Here is a 24426-nt window from a genome sequence, read left to right as displayed (position 1 = left end):
GCTCAATGGGTTTACATGCGGTTGGAAAATAAAACATTTTCCCATTCATCTGCTGAAGGTTAAATTCAAACTGACAAACTTTTGTATATTGATCCTGGTATTGACTCAGCCCAGAAGCCAAATTGCAGCATCACTGTGATGATTTAAATTCACCAATAAAAGGCATTTAGATGGTCTATGCCCCAACGACTATTGAGGTATTGGTAATACATAAAATTAAGCTAACTCAAGTAATTTTATTTAAACGATTCTTTAAAACTTTACAAATGTTTATAAATAGTTGACTGTACAAATTTGAATTCAGTGCTTCTTTCCTTGGAATACATCATTCACACTTTGGAGCAGGGCAAATGTCTGGCCGCCATAACCCTTGAAATCGTCTGTCTCTATACTCCAGACAACAATACCACCATATCCCTTGTCAAGAACGTACTGAGCCTGAAATGAAAACAAACATGGAGAGTTAAGGAGGTCTCCTATACATGTGTATTGTTTTTAAATGCAAAATTAATAAGGTGGCTGAAATATTTTAGTTTGAGGGTTATAGCATAAAATATTTGAGAATTTAATTACATTTTACACAAATAGTGGTTCAATTGAAGGCTGCAATTTTGAGTTTTTTTTGTTTTTTTTCGGTGCCCATCCGTCAATTTTATCTAATCATCATCCATTCTTATGAATATTGCTGCAATTAATGTAAATAGACTGAAAACAAAATAAGAGAGATGTCCAATTTTGTGTTCCTGAATTTTAAATTTTCCTGTATTATACAGTACCTGTATATTGATCGTCATAGTTCCAATACAACAAAATATTAGTTCTTACTCATATTTCAAGTTCTTTATGATGGGCATTCCACTGTAACCACTTCCCTTCACCCTTTCATGTACCTCTAACAATAACTTCATTCAATTGAACTAAGTTATGTTCTTAAATTTTTGTGCAGAAAAGTTCCAGGGGCAATGTACTTTTTAGTTCAAACTGAGTTTAAACAAAAATGACAGTGAATTTGTTTGCTTCATAGAGATCGATCGATCGGTCTGTCTGTTTCTCTCTCTCTCATATTTTTTTTTTTAATCTAATAAATTTCCATTTCAGTAAGTAAAGTAAACATAAACCTACCCTAACTTGTGCTGAGGTTGGATCCTCATAGGTTACCCACTGGTCACCCCTATAAGCATAAGGAGACTGACTCTTTTCATCTCGTACCACTGTCCAGGCATCAGGATTATCAGCCATAGATTGTTCGATCTATAATAAAACAAATTATTCACCTAAATTAATCTATTGTTGATCATATTTTAATAATACTTGCTTTTTTTATTTACGTATCAATGATAAAGTATTCAGGTCAGATGTAACAGATTTAATCTTTATCAAACCATGTTTTTGATCTCCCTAAGGTTAAAAGTACACAATATTTTATCATTGGCATTTAGTAGAGATAAGATGTGCTTGGTTTCTTTTCCGAATGAAACAATATATGTGGAATAATATCTTTGTAAGGTTATGGCATCAAGGTGACCTGAAGACAATCTTGAGGATAGGCAACTGATTTGGAAGCCACAGTAATATTATGTCCCAGTTTACATTTTGTGAAACAGGATCCGATCACTCTCTACACATTAAGGTATCAGAGGATTTTTGCAAATGCAACAATTATCTTCAACGGGTTTTTACAGAATATTATCATCAATACTAATCCAACTCTCAACACAGAGCAAGGCCAAGTCAAATTGAGCATTTAATATTTAAAGAAAACAAAAAATGACAAATGAACATCATTGTCATTGTTATAAAGGTGTACACACACGCTTGAAATAAAAGGCTATCAGCAAGATATTTATGTACCTTGTGCTTTTTTTGAGGTAGCTTCTACATTCAACTAAAATCAATACTCTCACAGGATTTGTTCGAAGGGGAGGCAAGGAAGTCCGAAGGCATCACCAAGGAGAAAATGTAAGAACTAATTGCAAATTAAATGCATATAAAAATCTTCAGTATATCTTCTGAGAGAGAGTAGACATTCTCTCAAAATATTTGCTTGGCATTCCAGCCCTTTTTACGTACACATTACAGACTTATATGAAAATTTCCTATTTCCTTCACTCGAAGTTGCTTTGAAATTTCCCTTGTATTAGCAACATTGCAGGACCTCAACTTTTGCCACATTATATCAGTCTGCATTTTGTGTACGTGAGGGTGCCCAAAGGCTGGGAAAGTATTGGTAATTAAATTTAAAACTATAACAAAAACTCGGACGAATGTAATGTAACTAGATTTTTATGCGTACCTCATTGTAACCAAGCATTCCACCCTCCTGTGTGTATGGTCCAGCAGTTCCTACTCCAGAGGCAGGTGCCCTAATTCCATTATCTGATTCATTGACCAAAGTGTAACTTCTTCCGTACGCAGGAAGTCCTACCAGCAACTGTTCTGCAGGGACTCCGCTTTGTTCGTAGAAGCTCATGGTGTAATCCTAAAAGATAAACATTAACTGAATTTACAAGCATATGCTCACAATATCTGGGGAGAAAAAAACTAAATTTATGTAGTATGAATGGACCAGTGCCAAGTGTTGCCGATCTCAAATGTTGAGAGCGTTTTTGCAAATACAACACTTTTCAAATGATAAGTCCACACTATGCATAGATAGGCTATCGGGACTGAACCTACAGTTTAAAGTGGGTTCTGAACAACTATGGGCTTCCACCAGGGATCGAACTCGAGCCTCCTTGATTACAAGATGACAACGTTACTACACTACCGGAGAGGCCCAGATATCAATAAAGTACTGATATTTTGACATTTACTTTACAAAACAGAATATATGAATTATATATGTAACTTGGTATCCTTTATCTTGCAATAACAAACAAGATAGAGTATTTGTGCTGAACATCTGTGCATCGAAAGTTTATTTCTGAAGTTTTAGAATATATAAATAGGGTTTTAAACATTACAGTCATAAATCAGTCGCATTATGTGCCAACTTGTGCTTGTTGCAACTGCAGACAGCACATTCATTTCACCAATTATCAGAAATTATTTGGCATGATTTAGCATTCAACTTTCCTCAAGAAAAAAAGATCTATTTTTAATTTCCTGCACTGTAAGCCCTATTTAGTACTCATTGGTGCCTACCATTTGCTACACCATCCTCACTATCAACACCATAGAAATGAAGTACACTGTATGTAAAATAATTTAACTCACCACATTCAGCTGATCTTCAGTCTCTACATACAGTGGAGAATTGAGTCCAGTTACAGATTCCCAAGCACCATGATAATCGTAAGTCATCACATTAATGAAGTCCAGATTCCTGAAACACAAGCATTGCTTTTATTTACATGTTTAGGGAACATCATGGTTGATATAGCCAAACATGCAATGATATTATGCAGATAATGTAGCTCTGTAGCTCCTTGTTACTTGTGTCGGATCATGAGAACACTTATGTTGTTCATTATTGTGTGCTGTTTGTATTTTTATTTAGTTAAAAATGTAAATAAAATACCACTTGGCATGTTATTGCATACCATCACTAGATTCAAATGTTTTCATTGCATCTGACAAAGAAAAGAAAATGGTGATCATAGAGAGGGAAGAATACCGTGATAAGTTGGAAAATAGTTTTAGAAATGATGATTATGAGGAAATTTCAGTGAACCCAATTAACAGGATAAAAAGGGAAATTAAGAAAGGCATAGAAACAAGTATTACTCTGGGAAGTGGAGAAAGAAAGACACTCCTGAAAAAAGTTAAAGAAGGGAACATTCCTACAGCATTTGGCATTCCAAAGACTCACAAAGTTGGTGTTCCCCTTAGGTCCATTATTCCTACATACGAACACCCGGGATACAGATTGGCTAAGGAACTGATAAAAAGAATGGGAAAAATTGGAGGGAGTACCCAATTCAGCATTAAAAATTTAGTCGAGGTTAAAAAATCCATTGAAGGATTGGAAATTGAGAATAGCGATATAATCAACAGTTTTGATGTAATAAATTTGTACCCTAGTGTTCCAAGAGATAAAGCGGGTGTCTGCCTTCAGAGGTGGTTGTTGGAGAAAGGGGTAGAAATTTTGGTGGCATGGGAATACGTTAGGTGGTTTTTCCTCATAACCGGTTACATTTACTTTTACGTTAATGAGATCTTTAAACAGAAAGAAGGATTGACCATGGGCAACCCGATCTCAGGCCACGTTGCTAACATCTTCATGCATTACATCAAAAAGACTTAGTTTGGGGGGGGGGGGTGATAAAGTTCTACGGCAGATATGTCGATGACATTCACATTATCGGGAAAGAAAGTGACGTAGACCTTGTTCTTACCGAATTCGGAAAACAGGAGGAAAGGATTAATTTCACTAGGGAAGACCTAATTGTCAATAAGATCAATTTTCTAGATTTGAGCATAACAAAAACTGATAACGAAATAATGACCGGTGTATTTCATAAGCCACTAGCAGGTAATCTGTACCTTACAAGAGTTCTGAACACTCGTGTAGAGTCTAATATAATGTTTACCTTAATTTCTACATCAGGGCGGAGAGATTGAAATGGCTTGGATAAGGCGAGTGGGTTTAAAGAATGGGTATAAGACCTTGGAGATGGATAGTATTGCACAAGGAAAGCGAGGAGAATTGTAGGGAAGGAACAGATTAATATTGCTGATCGGGACGTTAAAAAGGAGGAACAGGATAGGGGGACATGCTTTGTCAGTATTCCCTACTATAAAGGAATTTCTGAAAAAATAGTAAAAACAATGAAAGGATATGGTGTGAAATGTGGAATGAAAGCCATTGAAAAATGTTTTACGGAATATAATAAGGTGGAAGGGGGAACAAAGAAGACCCTGAAGAACAGAAAGGTGTCTACAAAATTGTTTGCAATTGCGGGAGGGAATATGTAGGACAAACGGGAAAGGAGCATGCGAATCCGATGGGGTGAGCATTATAAAGATATCAGAGAAAAACCGGCCTCGTGAAACACATTATTGAGAGCAAGCATAGAATTATAAAAAGGGAAGTTATTAGGAAAAGTAGTAATAAATTGGACCGGAACATATATGAAGCAGCATAAATATACACAGGAAGTGGCAATAAGCTCAATAGGGACGACAGTAATTTGGAAGAAGGGTGGATACATTTCCTTAGAAAATGGGATAATGCCGGTAAAAATTACGCTAAGTTGGGTTTTCATGTCACTGCCGAAGTTTAGAGAGTTGTAGGGGAAGAATGCAAATTCTCATTGGATTGGTGACGTTGCGGTTGAGGAAAATCAGTCCCGTGGGGGAGGAGGTAATCTCCAACTCTGCACGTGTAGACCGTTACCAATGCACTTCACCTTACTGCTGGACGGGAGTTTCTCAGCTGCCATGTGGGCACCTGTTTTTAGTTTTTTAGTTTTGAATATGAGTATTTGTTTGAATGTTTTTCCTGGATAGGGATTTTTACGATTTTAATAACTAGGATTTTTAAGTGTTTTTTTTACAGATTCCTTTAACCATATCCCTATTTAACACTATTTCACGTGCCACCATGTCCGGTGTCTAGATATCTGGTTAGACCTGAAGAAGGAGGAAGTATTTACCTCCGAAACGTTATCCGGATTAATATTAACATCAGGTAAGTTTGAAAGGTTTTAATATTATTTTACGTATTTATTTTGTATTCAGTAGTGAGTAATACGCACTTCCTCATCATGTTTATAAATGATGTCAATGATAAATTACTTACTCCACTAAAGCTGGAATGTCGTATCCAGTGTCAACGTATGACTTGAGGGCTGGAACAGCTGCTGTCAATATAAGTCCTTCTGGATCAAATGCAGCACGCAGTTCCTTCAACAAAGCTGCATAATTTTCCTAAAAAGAATAAGAGTACAAATTATGCTATATTATTGAATTTTTATCAGCGCATGGACATTTTAACCCATTCAGGTACGACTTTTCCAATGCCGAATGAATGAATGTTTATATTGCGTAAAAAAATAAAGAAAAAAAATTGTAAAGCTGATAATAATTCAAGTTTTACTCAAGTCTTCCAGCATTTCATAGTTTATTGCTGAAAAAGTAAGCTACTACATTCATTATTATGACATTGTTGCATACCTTGTCTTCAATCCTTCCTCCCCTCTGTCCTGGGTATTCCCAATCAAAGTCAAGACCATCAAAGCCATATTCCTTCAGAAATGCAACAACACTCTCAATAAATGTTGCTCGATTTGCACTGTTTCTTGCCATCTGGGGAAAAAGCAAGAAATAATTTTCGTTAGTTATTTGCTTGTGAAAAACAAATATAAAACAAAGTCTTAATCCAACAGGCATATATGCTAAGAAAGAGCTTTAGAAAAGTAAGTATGTGTGTGGTTGAATATACATACTTGAGGAAATAAATCAAGTAATGTGTTTGAATGTTACTTCAAACTTCATAAATGTATTGATAAATACGAGGGTGAATCAAATATGAACGAGCCTTGTGCAGAAAAACAAAATTTATTGAGGGAAACAGAGACATTGCCACATCCTATTTTTCTACATAGTCTCTGCCCTTAGTGATACATTTTTCCCAACGTTGTGGTAGGTTCTTGATGCCGTTCTCGTAGAATGAAGCTGGGCAGGTAGCCAACCAGTTGCGCACAGAGGTTTCCACCTGATCGTTGGTCGCAAATCGCTCGTCCCCCAAGTGCTTCTTTGAGGGGTCCGAACAGGTGAAAATCACATGGTGAAAGGTCTGGGCTGTACGGTGGATGCGGAAGCGGTTGCCAGTGCATTTCCACCAGTTTCTGCCGCGTAACACCTACTGTATGGGGTCTGGCGCTTTCGTGGAGGAACAAGACCTGGTGGATGGGACAGCCTCGTCGTTTGCATCGATACTGCACCTTAACTTGATCCAGGAGGCCGCAGTAGTAGAGTGCGTTGATGGTCCGACGTTCATGTAAAGATATCCACCAGTAGGATCCCCCTCCAGTCCCAAAACACCGTGGCCAACACTTTCCCCGCAGACAACCGAACTTTGGCCTTCACGGGGTTTCCTTCGCCTTTCCTCCTCCACTCCATGCTGGCACGCTTGGATGCTGGGGTGTAATGATGCACCCATGTCTCGTCACAGGTAACGATGCGATGCAAAAACGCTTCCCCTTCCACGTCAAAACGAGTGTGAAGCTGGCAAGCAATGCAAACTCGGTCATCTTTTTGAGCAACATTCAGCAGCTTGGGAACCAACCGAGCTGTGATTTTGCAGAAGCCCAAGTGCTTTGTGAAGTTTTATTGGACACTTCTATATCTCACACCAAGTTCTGCCGCAATTTGCTTCACAGTGACTCGGCGATCCTGTTCGACAAGCTCACGAACACGAGCCATGTTGTCATTCGTCACACTGGTGCGAGGACGATGGGGGTGCACTTCATTTGCAACACGTTCACGGCTTTGCTGGAATTCCTTCCACCACACCTTCACTCTTGCCCATGAGAGGGTACCATTCCCAAACTGGGCCTGCAGTCTCTGGTAAATTTCGGCCGGTTTGACGTTTTTCTGGGTGAGGAACTTGATGATTATGCGTTGCGCAACAGACACTGGCACACACTGCTCACTCATCGTGAGAGCTACTAAACGAAGCATGCAACACGCCGGCTGTTCTGGTTCCTGACTCACGACAGCCCCACCTACCGGCCGCACATGCCCAATCACACCCTGCTACCCATTCCGATGCTTAGCCAATCAAGGCTCGTTCATATTTGATTCACCCTCGTACACAAATGAACTCTGTAAATTGTAGGACTGAGCCAATGCCTGTAATCTTACTGATTCCAACCAGTCGTGATGCTGATACTTAAACATTGTAAGAATTAAAAATTGTGTCTTCAGAATATTTATAAATATTAATATATAAGTAATTGATTTCAATTAAAACAATCCAGAGTTTGACTTCAAAATATTCTAATAATTACATAAGAGATTGTTGAAATATTAAAATAACTATTATTTAATTAAGAAATTCACTTTTACACAGTTCTTACAAAATTAAATTAAATTATCAATTTTGTTTTATTACGGGGGAAATTAGATTTGTAACATTGTTGCATATCTTATCTTAAATAACTGGACACTGAAAAACATTGGTCGGTATCAGAGATTAAATTTGAACCAATACAAATGGTATCAGTCCTAGTCAATTATTGTTTGCACTTTTTTTTAACAGACAGCACTTAAGGTGAAATTTATGGTATATTGTTCCGATAAGTGATACTCAGTGATCAGAACGCTACATTTTAAAAGTAGCTTCGCTACAGCTACAGCTACTCTTCCAAAATGTAGCTTCGCTACAGCTACAGCTACATTTACCAAAAAGTAGCTTGCTACGCTAGTCCTGTTCGCTACTCGCTACTTCGCTACTTTTTGCGCTACTTCTGCATAAAAAAATGAAAACAACCATATGGGTATTAAAAAAATCCCCTACTACTGGTAAATAGATTCTGTTATTAATTATCATGATTCCAGTCATTCCATAATTTTGATAGCAGTGTTACTTCAGTTACTTATTTTTACTATAGTTTTTGAGAATACCATACCTATGCAAGTGCCATATCAATTCAAATTTGATATATGAATATTGCAATTAGGGTGTTACGCAAATTAATTATTACAACTATACACAAATAAAATTTGGTAGGATTAAATATTTATGTTCACATCAACATATTTTTCTTGAGAATAAATATTTCATTTTTATAGACTCTCATGAAGTCAGCATTTTGAATGAAAAGTACCTGGAGCCCTTTGACTACAAAAGGGCCCCAGGTTTGATACCCAACGGAGGCACATAGTGGTTAGGATCCAGTCTCGATCAGCTTATCTATGCATAAAATGGACTCAAAACAAAAACTAGGAAAGACGCCAAGTTAGGAGGATGAGATTCCCCTGCTCCTCCATTCCCCACTCTGCTCATCATTCATTATTCTTCCTCGTTCTCACAATTAGCTGAAAGTGGTAGAAAGCGACTATATATAATAGAATATTTAAATAAACCATTCCTCCTCATTGTCATGATTGAGAGAAGTGGAAGAATAGATGAGGAGGTAAACAGAAGAGGACAAATGGGTGGTGGACTATATCAAAGCGTTCGAAGATTAATATGGAACAGGGATGTACCTATGAAACACATACTATGTGCCAATAATTACGTAAGGAGCAGACTTTGACAATGACAGAGAGAAATAAAAGAAAAATGCAGGCAGTGGAGACAAAATTTTTAAGTAGTATATTGGGGAAGACTAGAAGGGATAGAATAAGGAATGAGGAGATCCAACAGACAATGGGTGTAGTGAAGCTTCAGGACAGAATAGATAAGGCACAGATGAGATGGTTCGGACACATGAAGATGATTGATGCAGAAAGACTACCAGTAAGAGCTTACAATGCACAAGGAGTGGGAATAAGGTGAAAGAGGAGAACAAGATGTCGGTGGAAAGAGCAGATAGCAGAGAGTGTTAGGAGAAGAGGACAAGATTGGAACACCGTGGAAAGAGAGGAGTGGTGGAAGACCAGGAAAAAATGGAGAGGCTTGACTTCTATGCCGACCCAGCCAGAGGCAGGAAACAGCAAAGGATGATAATGATGATGTCATGATTAGCAAAAGTTACAGAAAAGGGACACAAAAGTAGGAGAAATAGATAAATTTGAAAACTAAAGAAAATTGTCGTTTCTGCAGGAAAGTCAATAAATCGTACATACTTTCTACAATATGATAAAATTATTGAGGAAACTGTCGTGTAAACCTGAGTGTTCTAAACGTATTGTAATTTTAAAATTTGTGAACAAATACTATCGCGAAAATAATTGTAATTCCAGAAACTCTATCATTCTAGTAACAATAATTTCTTGCTGGCGAGATCCTATATACTGACGATGATCAATGCTGTTAACGTACTGAGCCATTTATTGCTGGCACTATTCCCTTGTCAGTGCAGTGGAAAATCCATCGCTCGTTTTTGCACTGCAAGTATCTTACACCATGAATATCCACAGGATTTGTTCCGGGGGTGACGCAAACGAGGCACTTTTTTCCAGTGGTGCAGTTAGTGAACCTCCTGCAAAATTAAGGGTTATTGTCGATTTTTTTCTGACGCTGTTGCCACATTCAAAATTCACCTCAAAATGCTGAGAAAAAATGTAGCTGTAGCGAAACAGCGAAATTTTCGCTACAACTACAGGAATTTTGTAGTTTCCCTACCGCTACAACTACAATTTTCATAATGTAGCATCGCTACAGCTACAACTACAAATTTTGTAGCTAGCTACAGTAGCGACGCTACAAGTAGCTCGCTACTTCTGACCACTGGTGATACTTACGTCAGAATAAGTGACTGACCCCTCATTCCATCCTCCAATGGCCAAGAGAACTTTCAATTCTGGTTTCTTCTGCTTTAGGTTCACAAACCTTGAGTATCCACCTGAAAGAGGAAGAAAAGTTCCCACGATACTGCTATTGTAGAATAATATGTACACATCATCATATACTACAAAGGCGATATTCGAAGTTCTAATTGTTGGTGAGGCATTGGAGGTGTTTCATTGTATTTGTTTCTTCATCTGTTTTGTCAATTCATTATTCTTACAGAAATAAAAAAGCAAAAAAAAAAAATATATATATATATATATATATATATATATATATATATATATATATATATATATATATATATATATGATTGTTTGGCAACCCTGCTTCAGTGAGTGATATCTGTCGACATTGTGTTGCCAATGCGATCATATCACTATGGATTGGATGAGAATCATTCTAATACATAAAAAGTTTTATAAATCTGTAAAGAATTATATGTTGCAACTTCTGTATTTATTTTAAAACCCTGGGTTACATAAATAATCATATGTTCTCACTTGAGCATCTTCAGACAGGTAGCACTCATGCATGCACACAAAGTAGATCATAGTTTCGAATTCAACATTTACAAGGATTTTACAACATTCAGGAGCGCTCGCCACCACCCTGAACAAGCGTCATGTTTGGTTACCTCACATGTAAATGTACATAAAATATACTCCAGTGCTTCCTAGAGGCAGTATTAACACCTACAAATATACTGATTAACTCATTACCTTTTCCATAATTATCGGTTAAGTCATTCCAGGGATCCAATGAATATATTGTGTGTGTCGTTCCATCCAAACCAGCAAATGTGTAAATGACGTGAGTGCAAAGATCAACATCTATGTCCTCCACATCGAATTTCCCTTCACCGGGGCGGTAGGTGGCCCAGCTTGCAAAATAGCAGATCACTTTGTTCTCAGCAGCTGAAAATAAAAAAAAAAATGATAAATCATAGATATTTGTCAAAACTGAATGGCTGTAATGCAATGTTATATGAAGTTATAATCACTAGATGAGCCCCATTGAGAGGCAGACTCATCGAAAGTTCCAATAACAGCCTACACAATGGGTGTTTTTGTGAGTTACCTATTGACAGTTATCATTCATTACCTTGATTACCCCAAGGCAGAAAAGCAATGTAAAAATCAATTTTGGCCAGTATCATATGAATTTCTGATATGTATGTAAGCCTTCCTCTCCGTATGAGTGTTAATAGTCTATTTCCTTTTTAATGACCATAATTTACATGCAACTTTTAAGGTCTTGTTGTAAAAAAAAAGGGTAAAGTGTTCCCCTGTGCTTAGCACCACGCTGTGAAGGCGTATAGGGGGTGTGTGGGTAACGCCTCACACTTTCTTGATCCGGTTGTGAGTGGGGGTGATGTGATCAGCACCACGTCCCTGACTGCCTTTATCCCCCAGGGTTTCCCCCAGGTACCCATGTTATTCGACTCTGGGTGAGCGCCAGGCTGCTTCCAACATTAGAAAAGTTCCCGGATTTGAACCGGCCGGGGATCAAACCCGGGACCTTTAGCATGGTAGTCAGGCGCGTTACCGACTGAGCCACCGCAGCCACACATACAACGGTCTTGTTGTATGTATATTTAAATGTGCATGCATTGTATTATTAAGTACAATCTTGACAAGGAATAACAAAAAAGTACTACAGTACTGCATAACTCTTGTTCCATGGATGAACAAGAACATTACATGTATTTTTATATGATTATGAATCCAAAATACTTACTGGCAGTGGAGCAACATAGCAGAACACCTGCTACTAACAATGAAAGGATCTTCATGGTATTTCCTGAAATATGAAATTATTTAATTGCAGAGGGAATATGCACACTCATTTTACATTTATGTATATATTTTAAGATAAAGGAACAAGTTTTGTGTGAACAAAACAAAAATTGAAATTTTCTGAAAGGTGGATAGAGGCAGAAGGAGAAAGAAAGAGATCAAGAATAAGAAAACAGGCTCTCCCCCTCCCCTCTATCTCTTTCTCACTCACTCAGAAAGTAAATAACATTTCAAACTATGAAGTTGAAAAGTGTGCTCTTAATTTGCAAACACACTCACTCGGAGATAAAAGAGTAAGCTGATAAATTGACAAGAATAATCAGTCTCACCCATCCTACTTAATCACTGTTTTGCCCCTCCCCGTCTCTTTTGCCCACTCTGCAGTTCAACCATCCCCCTCTGCCCCCTTGAAAGCAGAAAATTACTCATATTGTTTGCTTCACCTTTGTCCATTGTAGATATCATTGATAGGAGATAATAAATCCGTTCAATTCGATACCAGATAATAAAGCTCTTCAGTTTGATATCAGATGAAGCTCTTCAATTTGACATAGATGTTATGATTTAACTGTAGTAGGATCCCAATCCTCCAATCCTAGATAAGAATGAGGAGGAGGTTTTTTTTTTAATTGTTCCGGTGGTATCAGCTGATGGTACAATGTACAGTGGGTTTGCTTAAGGAAGTGACAAGTTAAAATGTCTCCTCTTTGGCCCAGGTAACCTTTAAAAAAATTAATAGCACATAATAAAGGGTGGTAAAATAACATAATGCTAACTACTGAAAGAACAGGTCATTATCCTCATTTATGAAATTGTTGGCAAATTAAAAATCTTCTCTTGCGGTCAAAGGAGGTTGCTTAGTTTGTACCTTTACATGAACCATTATGGGGAAGTGAGAGGATCAGGGGCGGCCGCTCATAAGGACGATACGGACGCCGCACTGCCGTGTGTAACCACAAGTGAACAAACATTACATTAACATTTATATATTAGCTTTTACATTGTCTGAATTGAAAATATTCCATTGCTTATAGATCGTTGGTTAGTCGGTTCTGTATTCCTTCTTCCGCGACAATTGCGAAGTTTGCACGCCACCGTGCGGGGGAATACGGAACTTCGAGAGAAATCTGGCGGGGCGCCGTCCTCCCACTTTACGAGACGTAGAGCATTCTCAGGCGCGGCTGCGAGGGGTATAAGGCGAGGAAACTGGCTGAATAACACGCGCTGGATCTGTGCCTGGGAGGACGGAGGGTTTGTCGTCCGAAACTCACCCCTTAGGCGAAACTGGCCTTCTCTCTGGAGAACGGTAAACAATGAAGAGTTGCCAGAAGCAACGAAGTTAACAGAAGATAGAAAATTACCAACAGTTGAAAAAAATCATTCTGTATTCCATAATCTTATTCTCTTATGACATAAGAGTAGAGAAATAAATAACGCAATTTCCAAGGAGGAAAGAAAATATCGGTAACTGAAAATGTACAGACTCTTGCTTGATTTTTGTTATTTACCGTCGCTTTCTGCTACTTTTCGGTAATCACGACGATGAGGATGAACGATGATATAATGAAATTGATGGAAGAGCACTCACAAAGAACACACATACCCATGCCGGGATTCGAACCCAGGAGCCCTGGCTTTGTAATGCGGTATGCTAGCCACGGAAGTCGGCTATAGATTCTTGTTACACGCAAAATTATCGTATAAATGTGTTGTATTTTTTCTGAGTTTAGTGAAAAGTACATTTGGATTACAATGATGTGGAGTACATCATGTAGATTTAATTACATGTTTTGATTAGCACGTTTGAAAAAATCCCGATAATGTGACAAAGTTCTCCAATTTATTTTCAAGGCGGATGTTAAATAAATTAGAAACTCGTCATCTAAACTCACCAAGAGCCGCTACAGGAACCTGTGAACTACAAATTTCTGAAAATTTGGCAAAATTGCCTGGCAACCCCGAAGCAATAAAACGACGGGATGGTTGGGAAGACTATAGTATTGACACTTGTTGTTTTTCGTTTTCCATGGAAAAGTGAAGCTTTTTCGGTAGTTGTGTATTTGTCGCGATGAACAGTGTGGAGAAATTGTTGGTGTGAAGTTTTTCTACCAGAAGTCTGAAGTCTTGATGAAAAAATAAACATAAAAAAACCTAGGCCGAATTTGAATCTAGAACAAGTGTCAAAGAAGGGAGGTCGTGAGTTCATTCTCAAATTTCGCGTTGAAGGACAGAAGGATGAATTTCAGTTACAAGCATGACTGAAGATTTCTGGTAAGTTTGAAGTTTTTACTTTAGAGCTTCTGGTAACGCAGATATCACCTTTCCAGTGAGATATTTATTTTGGTGCCCTATTTCACATATCAATTAGTAATGTTGGACAGGAAACTTTTTCTGTGTAACTTTTTTACTAGAACTTTTCACCATCAATGCACGTAAATATTCGTAATTGTGCTTATCAAGTTGTGTAAAAATTAATATCCTTTCTTCTGAATTTTCCCCTCTGTTAAACGACTAAATCTGTTAGAATTCTATTTCTTCTTCCATCTTCTTCGCATTACTGTTAAATAGTTATTAATTTATTATCATATGTGCAAACGTGTAAAACATGATATTCGGTAAACACGAACGTATCAGTTTCTTATCACGTTGGCTGTTATACGAAATTCACCATTTAAACTCACATTACTAGTAGAGCAAATTTGTGTCGGCCCCCGTGGCTGAGTGGAGTCGACCTCCGTGGCGGAGTGGTTAGCAGAGCGCGCTACAACGCCAGGGGTTCCAGGTTAGAGTCCCGGGTAAGGCATGGGTATTTGTGTTTGTCTAGATGATAAGAAACTGAGAAACTGTAACAATTGAAAAGTGTAAAGGAGAGAAAAAGTGTAAATGGTGGGGGATACCTCCGTGTAAGGGGTATTTCCTTTTTTCTTTTTTTTTAAAAAAAGTGGTTAGCACATCGCGCTACGACGCCCGCCGCCGGGGGTCTCGGGTTCGAATCCTGCCTGGGTATGGATGTTTGTGAGTACCCATTCATCAATTTCATCATATCACACATCCCCATCTTCGCAAATTAGCCAAATGTAGCACAAAAGGCAAAGTAAAATAAAGCAAATCAATAGAGCAAATTTGTGAGTTATCGCCCCTCCACTTTGGTTCACCACGAGCCGCCACTGGAGAGGATGTATGACTGGAAGGATAGAGAAGTGGAAACATGAGCATTATTAGCTGGGAGGGGGTATAGTGAGTATGCATACCCAATAATCTGGAAAGTCAGCTTGGTTCCCATTCGCAGTATCACATATTGTTTACGTAAAACAGTGTAAGTTTAGGTTAGAATTGATTCTCAGATGTGGACAGTGATGTGCGTCTACGCGTAAACAACGATAGTCTACATTCTACACGTAGACTATTTTATACACGTAGATTACGTAATCTATGTAAACAACATGGCGAAAGGTGGTAACTTAGCAAAGGGCGCCGTGGAATTAGAAGAAAATTATACTGCGTATCAGTTGCTGATGTGTGAAGAGAACTTTTCATACGCTCCTTTCCAAATTCGAACAATTTCTCACCTAGAAAGAAACCTAATATAGGAAATATTCTAGTGTTTTATGGGGAAAAGACCACTCTTGCCTCACGACTGCCATCTGTTGTTGTTCTTTGCATACTTTTATCTTCTTCCATAGTTGATAATAGAACAGAAGAGAAATTTTGTTGTAAATAGGATTCTTTTCATTTCGTTAGGAACCAATATAGTTGAAAATATCACTTTCCTTTCATGAAACCCTTGAAAATTAATTCTAATGCACTTTAGATTGTCTACGTAGTCTATGTAAACTACAACCCAATGTAATCTACGCGTAGATTACGTGTAGACAACGCATGTAGACGTAGACTTATAGTCTACGGCACATCACTGGATGTGGAGCAAACTGTAAGTTCTGGATCTGCCACTGAATCTATACAACAACAAACTTTCTTGTCTAAGTTCTCCAGGAATTTATTCCTGCCCGTATGTCCCCATTGAGACTTTTTCCTTATATAGGTTTCTCCATTGCATTATGGAATCCTTTTATTTACGTGAAGTTGCAAAGAAATTTGCTCAACATTTTGTTGACCAAATACCTTGTGAAAGTTTTGTCAGGAATATTATAAATTGCTGAGAGGACGTTATAATGTTTGCAAGATGAGTTTTCACCATGTGTACTACGTAAGCCCTGGTCCACACGGGCTATTGCACCACGGGTTATTATCATTTCTACAGCTATGTTTCAGATTAGAAATGGCTTCTGATGAATGTTTTTCAAATGCTGAGCAGTGAAGACATCAAGTGAGGTAGGGGGCTGATGCCCCTCTGGTCGACCCATTCTCCCATGTTACCACCCCCAGCAAACCACATAAATCTTCCATCCGAAAGAAGCATTTTTGTATGGTATTTACACTTACGGGCATATTAAATGTGCCCTCTCATTTTTTTAAAATTGTTACTGGTGTCCCGGGAGGTTTTTGGCAAGTATTGTTGTGGTTGCTGTAATGTACCTGTTTTAAATTCTATTGATATTCCAAAGAAGAATTGCTCTGAAATATTTTAAAATTGAAGTGGAGATGGTGGGTATTTGTGAGGAGGGGGTATGTTGTAGTTTTAACAGTTTCCTAGGCATACTCCACATCTCCCTTCCACTTTGAGTAATGTTTGTCTACACATGAAAATAATAGTCAATATTCTACTCCAGAGGCAATGTTCATTATGTAATCTATGTAAAGTAGATGGCATCAGGCGTTGGCTTAACAATGGGGTATTGTATGAATTAAATAGAATTCGGCATTTAAATTGTTGAACAAGTGTGAGAAGTACTTTGCACACTGCTATTATGAACGATTTATCAATAAGGAACAAACGTAACATATGAAATATTCTCGTTATTGATGGACAAAATATTACTTTGTGAAATAATTGTCACGTGTTTATTGTGCACATTTTACATTTTCGCTATTACTGATGCTTGAAACTAGGGATGGGACACATTAATTGGTACTCTTATCGGTATCAGCTGATATAGGTAGGGTTACCAGATCGCTGTAAGGGAAATGTAGGACATGCTGTCCCAAAATGTAGGACGCAACACATTCTCAATAAATAATACATATTTCTATAGAACACTCTAGGAAGTAGTTGAAAAATGATACTTTTCAGTTTTTGAAAAAATATTACCCAACGAATGTTAAATGCAAAATTTCAAAACTTGCAATCATACTAATCAATGCACCTCTTACTACTTGATTTAAATGGTACTTCTCAGAGGAGGCAATTTTTATCAAAATTTCAGGTTTAGTCAAACTACCTATATATTGATGTTAGAGTGGACAGTCAAACTCGTTGAAATTATAGGGACCAATACCAAATATTTTACAGAGTTTATGAAAAATAATTCTCTCGTGGGTCTGTTGTGCTGATGGTAATGAAAGTACTCCCTCAACATTTGAATTATAACCCGTAATGGCAAACAAATATTCAGCAATTACTGTAATTTAAAATGGTTTCATCTTGGGTAGTTTTTAGTTCAATAACAGGGTGTCTACCAAAATAATACATCCAGAAATCTTGACTTTTTCTGGACTTTTCTAGATCTTACTTAGGTAAAGTTGGAAATTAGTAATTAGGAAGATAGATATTTATTTAATGAAAATCCCTACCAAAGGGCCAGTTAAGATGAAAGCTGAAGCTCAATTTAAGAAGAGAATTAGATCTGCTATTTCGTATTAATGCATTCTGAACTGTGTTTGGCAGACAAGCGAGGCTTTGGTCTGGACTCACAGCCAGTATAATCCAGCGGCGTAGTGTCCACGTAAGGCTTGTAAGTCCACCTTACAAGCTGAAATTATTGAAGAAAACGTATTTCATTCCCGTATTTATCGCTTGAACACACATAGCAATATCAGACTTCAAGTAGAACTTTTAACGAAACAATTGAGGACTTGTTTTGATTCGAGTTGTTTCTCTGTAAGGCCTCTTGAGAGGACTTACGTGCGGGTGAATGGAAGAAATGATTTGGACTCGCCCATGGCGGGTGTGTTTGCTTACGTAGTATCTTATCAACCAATGACAGGGCGCCCCGATTCTCACGCACTGTAATGCGCATTACGAGTGGGTGCTATCTGGCGAGATTTCTGTCCCCGCTGCGTCTGTTTGCCACGGTCGGAAGAGAACCAAGAAAATCGACTCCCGTGTTGTTTCAACAATGCTTGACGGGAGGTGTAGTTAACAAAACGGGTGACTTACATTCAAATAGATTCTATTTAGTTAAGATATCTTTGGGTTTTCTTTATCCAATATTCATATCAGGTTTATCTAAGGAAGCCTTACGCCTTTCATAGAATCACGCTACGCCACTGGTATAATCTTATGTGGGGTTTGTGTCGGTTGTCCCTATATCTTTATGACTATCCATTCATCCATCTTATCTTACCATCATTCATCCTCATCTTTGCGATTAGCCAATGGGACAGAATAAAGTGAAGTAAAATAAATGAAATCAACCAATCAATAGCAAAAATTCTTGAACACAAGAATATTGTCATTTTAGTGACCTTTTGACCTACTTGTTGATTTTTTACTTTTTCTTGACTTCCATGACTTTCATGCGTGGCAGACACCCTGAAAAACTTTGTTCTCTATACCCCTGCTTTACAATCAAATTATATTGAATAAGAATGGGCAACACCTTGTTTCATCTGTATAAACCCTAAGGCAAGAAATTCTGCTCAGGCATTGAACAATGGCATCAGAAAGTGGTCCCAAGACTTTGTTCATTAATTGCTTCCGTTTTCCCGTTTGTTTAATAGCAGGACAAACTTTATTCTTTTTGTGCAATGACTGAATCAAAATAAATTTCACTATTGAGTTTGGAAGCGCAGTCCATAGACTTGTAATTTGCATGACTTTTTTCTGCTACGAATTTTCCTAATTAATATTATGTGACGCTCAAAATGTAGGACATTTATGATATTTTTCAAATTCCTCCCGGACGCCGGACATAAGGCTAAAATGTAGGACATGTCCGGGAAAATCCGGACGTCTGGTAACCCTAGATATAGGCATATTGGTGTATCGGTTTGTTGCCGATAATTTTACAGATCCGATATATGTATAAATATCTTATAATTTGGTGCAATATTCTGCCATTTTGCTATAATTTTATGGATATAAAGTTATAATCTCCATTCCCATCCCCCCAAGACCCAGGATGCAATCTCCCCCAAATTCGTTCATCATAATCCCCCCCCAAAATATTTTGACAAATATGTAGTAACTGATTTTAATTTGAATGCAATAGACATGCAGAAAGCTAGCAAGCACATCGATTTTTTTAGATAATTTAAAATTTCAAAAAATAAAATATGTATTAACAGTGTTTTTGGACGGGGAATAAATGTTAAAAAGTCCACAACTTAATGATAAGATAGAAAAATCTAAGTGGGCACACCAGATGCAGTAAAATATTTCGTAAATATCATTTTTTACCTTCGATTTAGAAGTTGTTTTTAGACAACATGGTAATCGGGCTTGTTTTAAGGGGAGTTTGCTTCTATCGTTTTGCCTTTTCCCTACTATTGATTTTCTCAAAATTTCAGAAGGAGCTGCAACACTCCCCCACCTTCTCTAAACCCTGCGTACGCCAGTGGGGCGCACCAAATATTCGTGCTGCAGTTGTCTTAACCAAAACTGGTTTGTTCGTGTAACTGATTCAATTATTGTTTCATACACAGAGTCGTAGACAGTTCCTGCAACAAATTCTCCTCCTATGCTTAGAGTATTTCAGTCAAAATTTTCTGGGTTGTATCTCAAGCGCAAAATTTTCTTCCTGCGACAAGTTAGAAATGCACACTTTACATTATTATTTTTTCTTTTTGTATCTGGTTATTTATAATGCGTCACTGTGTAGTATATTTAGTACAATTATCACAGCACATGGAATAGACAACACAGTAGTGTTTCTATTTTCTAATAGAACAACATGGACATCGTTAAAATGCTGCCCTTGCAGGAAGAAATCGTACGGGCCAAGTCCTAAATAGGCGGGAGGGAATAAATTCGAAGCAAAATTCGTGCAATTTTCCCATTGCGGCACTCGATTTGTGGGACGGCCCGTTTACCTGTTGAAGAAGCACTTTTTGGCCTGTAGGTAAAGTGATCTATTCACCTAATGAACTGTGGCGTCATTTCCTGAAAATTTACTAAAATATTCAAATAACCCTCTAAAAGGAATGTACAAACACGGATTGTATTTTTAGAACTGATGTTTTTAATCAACACCAAGAATATTGATCGTGTCTGGTAATGCAGCAACCAACCTTCGTGGCGGAATGGTTAGCACAGGGTTCACGGGTTCGAATTCCGGACTGGGCATAGGATGTTCTTTGTGAGTGTCTTTTCATCAATTTCAGTCATATCATCACTCATTCTCATCGTCGCGATCAGCTCAAAGTGGAAGAAAAGCGACACTAAATAACAAAACTTATCAAATCGTAATGCAGCTATCCAGACATCAAGCACGGATAAATGCGAGCGAAGCGAGCAGGAAAATATATATATATATTTCTTTGCAAACTTACAAGAATATTAATTTAATTTAATTTGGCCGTCAATTGTTTCATAGGATACCATTATATTTATTCTTTCCCAACTTTTTCTCCACTTGCTCTTGGGCGCCTACAACGAAAAGGATGGATCACTAAGAAATAGGGTGAAAAAGTGGTGCAATATCAAGTAAATCGTAAGACAATCGAAAACTCCAATAACTTTTCGTATATAATAATATCAAAAAATGTGAACTGTGAAAATTATACAGGTTTTCAGAAGAGGCCATTTCCAGCGCTCTATGCTCCCTTCCTTCAACGTTTCTGTATAGCCTACGGAGTATACACGAAGTATACGCATCTCGGAGGCCCCGCTTCAACCCGCCCTAGTAGCATTGCGAGCGAAGAGAGCAAGATATTTTTTACGGTATTTATTACGAAACTGGCAATAATACAAGTACAATTTATAAAGGAGTCAATATTCTCACAAGGCGCCGAGACCGTTAGCCCTTCAAAGTTTTTCTCTTCTTGCTCCTTCAGCACCTACTTTGCCCCGGCGCTTGTGGTAACCCCTTGCCTTCCCCCGTAGCTAATGCTTGTGTCTAACCGTCACTCATCCTCATTATCCTAAAGTGGTAGAAAAGCGACTTCTTGTTTGGTAGTTGGTGCTATATTTTACTTCACTACTATTTCATGAATCTGATGTTAAGTTTTAGGAGTGAAGGAAAAAATCTGTGGGAACAAAGGTGGATGGTTATGACACCCACAGTCACCCCGCTTAGCGAATAATCTAGAGTAAAATCCACTTGATATCATCATAAGAATTTTATACCAATGCGCTAAATATTGTCCCTCCTCCAAACTTCGAAGTTCGATCCTCTCTTACTATGGGAATTCTGTCTAACATTGATATCACATCTGGATATTCCCCTCTCAAGAGCCCCCCTCCCAATATAATGCTCAATTTCCCCTCCCCTAGTAGAATTCCCGTGATAATCTAAGACTTAACGTTGATAGTCATGATATTGATAGTGTTCCCCCCCAAAAAAATTAAGCTCAATCTCCCCACAAGAATTACAATTTACAACTTATTCAGAATTGGGCACTGTCCTCTCCCCTCAAATAATATTTATTACCCGTCCCTTGGCAGTATATTAGCAGTATACAAAGTGATCATTACATGTTAGAACCTCTGCCCAATGTTGAAATTTTAATTCGGTCAAATATCCATCCCCCAAAGAAGCAAATTCCCCCCCCCCCCCCCCAATATTTGGGGAGGACGCAAACCCGTCCGTGGGCACCCCTGAATATGCTGCTTCTTTTGCATGGCAGTCATCATGTAACACATTTATTAAGGAGGTCAATGAACCTTCACGTTCTTCAAGGACAATTTGGAGTTCTATATCGAATTTTATATCGGTATCGGGCGAGTTTTGAGCTCGACACGAACCTACATGATTGAAAAATGACATGTTACATTGAAAACAGTGACGTTGTAAATTAATTGTTTGTAGTCTACATTCTCCACGTAGACTATGTAAACTATAAATCGCTGTAATCTAGACAACGTGCGTAGAACGTAGACTTACTACTGCACGGCACATCACAAAAAGTAGGCTAATACTAATCCTTGGTAATAATTGAAAGCCAACGCAGTGAGTAGCCTAACAACACCGCTTCCAAATGGTGTCGAAAAATATCAAACTGCTACACCCCTCCCATTCCCAATAATTCAAACCGTCCTAGATCTACCAACATCCCCGCCATTTGTAGAAGTTTGATTACGAATCAGTGTCGACTCGTAATCTCTTGTGATTCGCGTTCCTCAGGTTGGGAACTACACAATAATATGTTATAAATTTCTACTTACAAAATGGATTGACTACAGCAGATCTGAAAGTGACTGACTGAAGTATACTTGTAACGATTTATTCCTTGTTCCATCTATATATACACAATAAGAGGTAGATAACAAAGACAGTGCTATTTTCCCTTTTATTTTTGAAGAAATTAATTAGAACGACAATGACGTTATCGATAATCTCTTTTAAAAAAATGAAATAAGATAAGTTCGGCTCGATGTTTCAAAGGCTTCCTGATGATTGGCTGCTTAGGGGAAAAGGGAGGGGGAGAGAGGCAGCAACAAGGTACGTTTGTAAAATAAAAATAGTTCTTAGAACGATTGTTGGGAACTCCTTGTGTGTACAGGATGATATTTTTATTTTAAGATGTTGTTATACCAGGAAAAGAGACTTGTACTTACGTGGTTGAAATTAGGACTAACTTTGTTATCGGTTCTATGCTCTTTACATTTCGAGGACTGTATTGTATGTATTAATTATGCAACTTTGGGGAGGGGGAAGTTGCACACGTCAATCAATAGAATATGACTGAAAAACAACTTGTCGAAAAGGTTGCTGTTAAATGGAATGACGAAAGAAATGGAAAAACAAGATGAAAGCACGATATAAAGAGGAAAGAAACTGAAAGAAAAGGACGAAAAAGAGAAAGAGAGTAACAGAAAAATAAAGACAAAGGGAATCGGAGCAATAAAAAGCGAGAATAAAAGGAACACCGCAGCAAAGCGCAACTGAAAATATTTCGCCTTCTCTTGAGCCCACCCAAATTCCAAAACAAATTCTCCGGAGCAGTGGCGTAGCTGAGGAGGGTTGGTGAGTTCATTTAAAAGAAAAAAAAGAGAGTGCAAATAACTTTTTTTAGCTGTCATCCACTAGATTTATTGAGGATATACGATATTGTTTAGTCTTAGATGCTTCTTACAAGAACGAGCTTCTGGTTGCTGGACTAGGCATCAAATCGTTTTGTTTCGCACAGCGTTGGTTCGTGAGCTTATAAGTCGCAGCACTTTAGCTTGATTCAATTCATGCATCTCATATTTTCAACTACGATTATGACGATTGTTTTTACGCCACAAAGTATATATTTTCATGGCTTTTGAAATAAATCGCATAATAAGTATTTTATGATCGTCGAGCGTCAGTGTAAACTAAATGTGACTGTTTTGATTCTATCAAGTTTATTTAACTAATTCATATTACGGAGTAGTTTTCATATATTTGTTTTTCTTAAAACTGTAAATATAGGAAATATTACCGTTAGAATTTCGTTACAAAGATAAGTCTTCTATTGGCGTAATACTCGTAATACATCAAGGTAACTTAATATATAAGGTAGCGCCATCCGAAAATTGCCGATCATGCACGAGCGCGTGACGTCATGTGGGAGGATCGGTTATGCTCGGTGTCCCTTCGGTTATGTTCGTTCGGGGCTTGGCCGAAGCAAACGGCCGCTATCATTTCTATGCGAGTTTCAGAGAGGAAAAGTGTTTCATTACTTTCAGGGGTAAATATTAATTATCATACTTCGGGATGGTATTGAGGTATTCCTTTAATGATTAGTGACATAATTAAAACATGCTACTTTTAAAAGAGGGAAAATTGCACATGCAAAAGTATTGTAAAAATTCATGTTTCTGAAACCTGATCGATATATTACAAAGAAGGTTGTCCGTGTCCTCATTAGCATTTCAGATTTCATCATTTCATAAATCGTATTATGATTTTAATAAAAAACGTTGCATGCTAAAGAAGAATTGCATAGTGAAAGAGTTACAAAGAAAGAATTGATTGA

The 24426-nt window shown here is 37.8% G+C and overlaps 1 protein-coding gene across 1 annotated transcript; it reads right to left on the bottom strand.

Annotated features, from left to right (window-relative positions):
• Positions 1 to 221: 221 nt before the first annotated feature.
• On the bottom strand, positions 222 to 22739 carry LOC145989427 (acidic mammalian chitinase-like). The gene is made up of 10 exons (XM_083124770.1): positions 22646 to 22739; positions 12143 to 12205; positions 11125 to 11319; positions 10357 to 10457; positions 6118 to 6249; positions 5744 to 5871; positions 3217 to 3325; positions 2294 to 2479; positions 1123 to 1251; positions 222 to 438 (listed from the first exon to the last, which is right to left on the bottom strand). The coding sequence occupies exons 2-10, from the start codon at positions 12195 to 12197 to the stop codon at positions 301 to 303; spliced, it is 1173 nt and encodes a 390-aa protein (XP_082980896.1). The 5' UTR covers positions 12198 to 12205; positions 22646 to 22739; the 3' UTR covers positions 222 to 300.
• Between the last annotated feature and the right edge of the window lie 1687 nt (positions 22740 to 24426).

The sequence above is a fragment of the Lepisma saccharinum genome, chromosome 1 (genome assembly GCF_977018435.1).
Source record: "Lepisma saccharinum chromosome 1, izLepSacc3.1, whole genome shotgun sequence".
In the NCBI taxonomy this organism is placed as follows: Eukaryota; Metazoa; Arthropoda; class Insecta; order Zygentoma; family Lepismatidae; genus Lepisma; species Lepisma saccharinum.
This window is presented reverse-complemented; position numbering and strand designations above follow the sequence as displayed.

Excerpts from the sequence above, each read along its gene's own strand:
- LOC145989427 (XM_083124770.1), bottom strand. The coding sequence starts at position 12,197 with ATGAAGATCCTTTCATTGTTAGTAGCAGGTGTTCTGCTATGTTGCTCC. Across the intron at positions 10,458-11,124 it reads AACCGATAATTATGGAAAAG|GTGGATACTCAAGGTTTGTG; the intron begins GTAATGAGTTAA and ends TTCCTCTTTCAG. Across the intron at positions 439-1,122 it reads CAACCTCAGCACAAGTTAGG|GCTCAGTACGTTCTTGACAA; the intron begins GTAGGTTTATGT and ends TTTTCATTTCAG.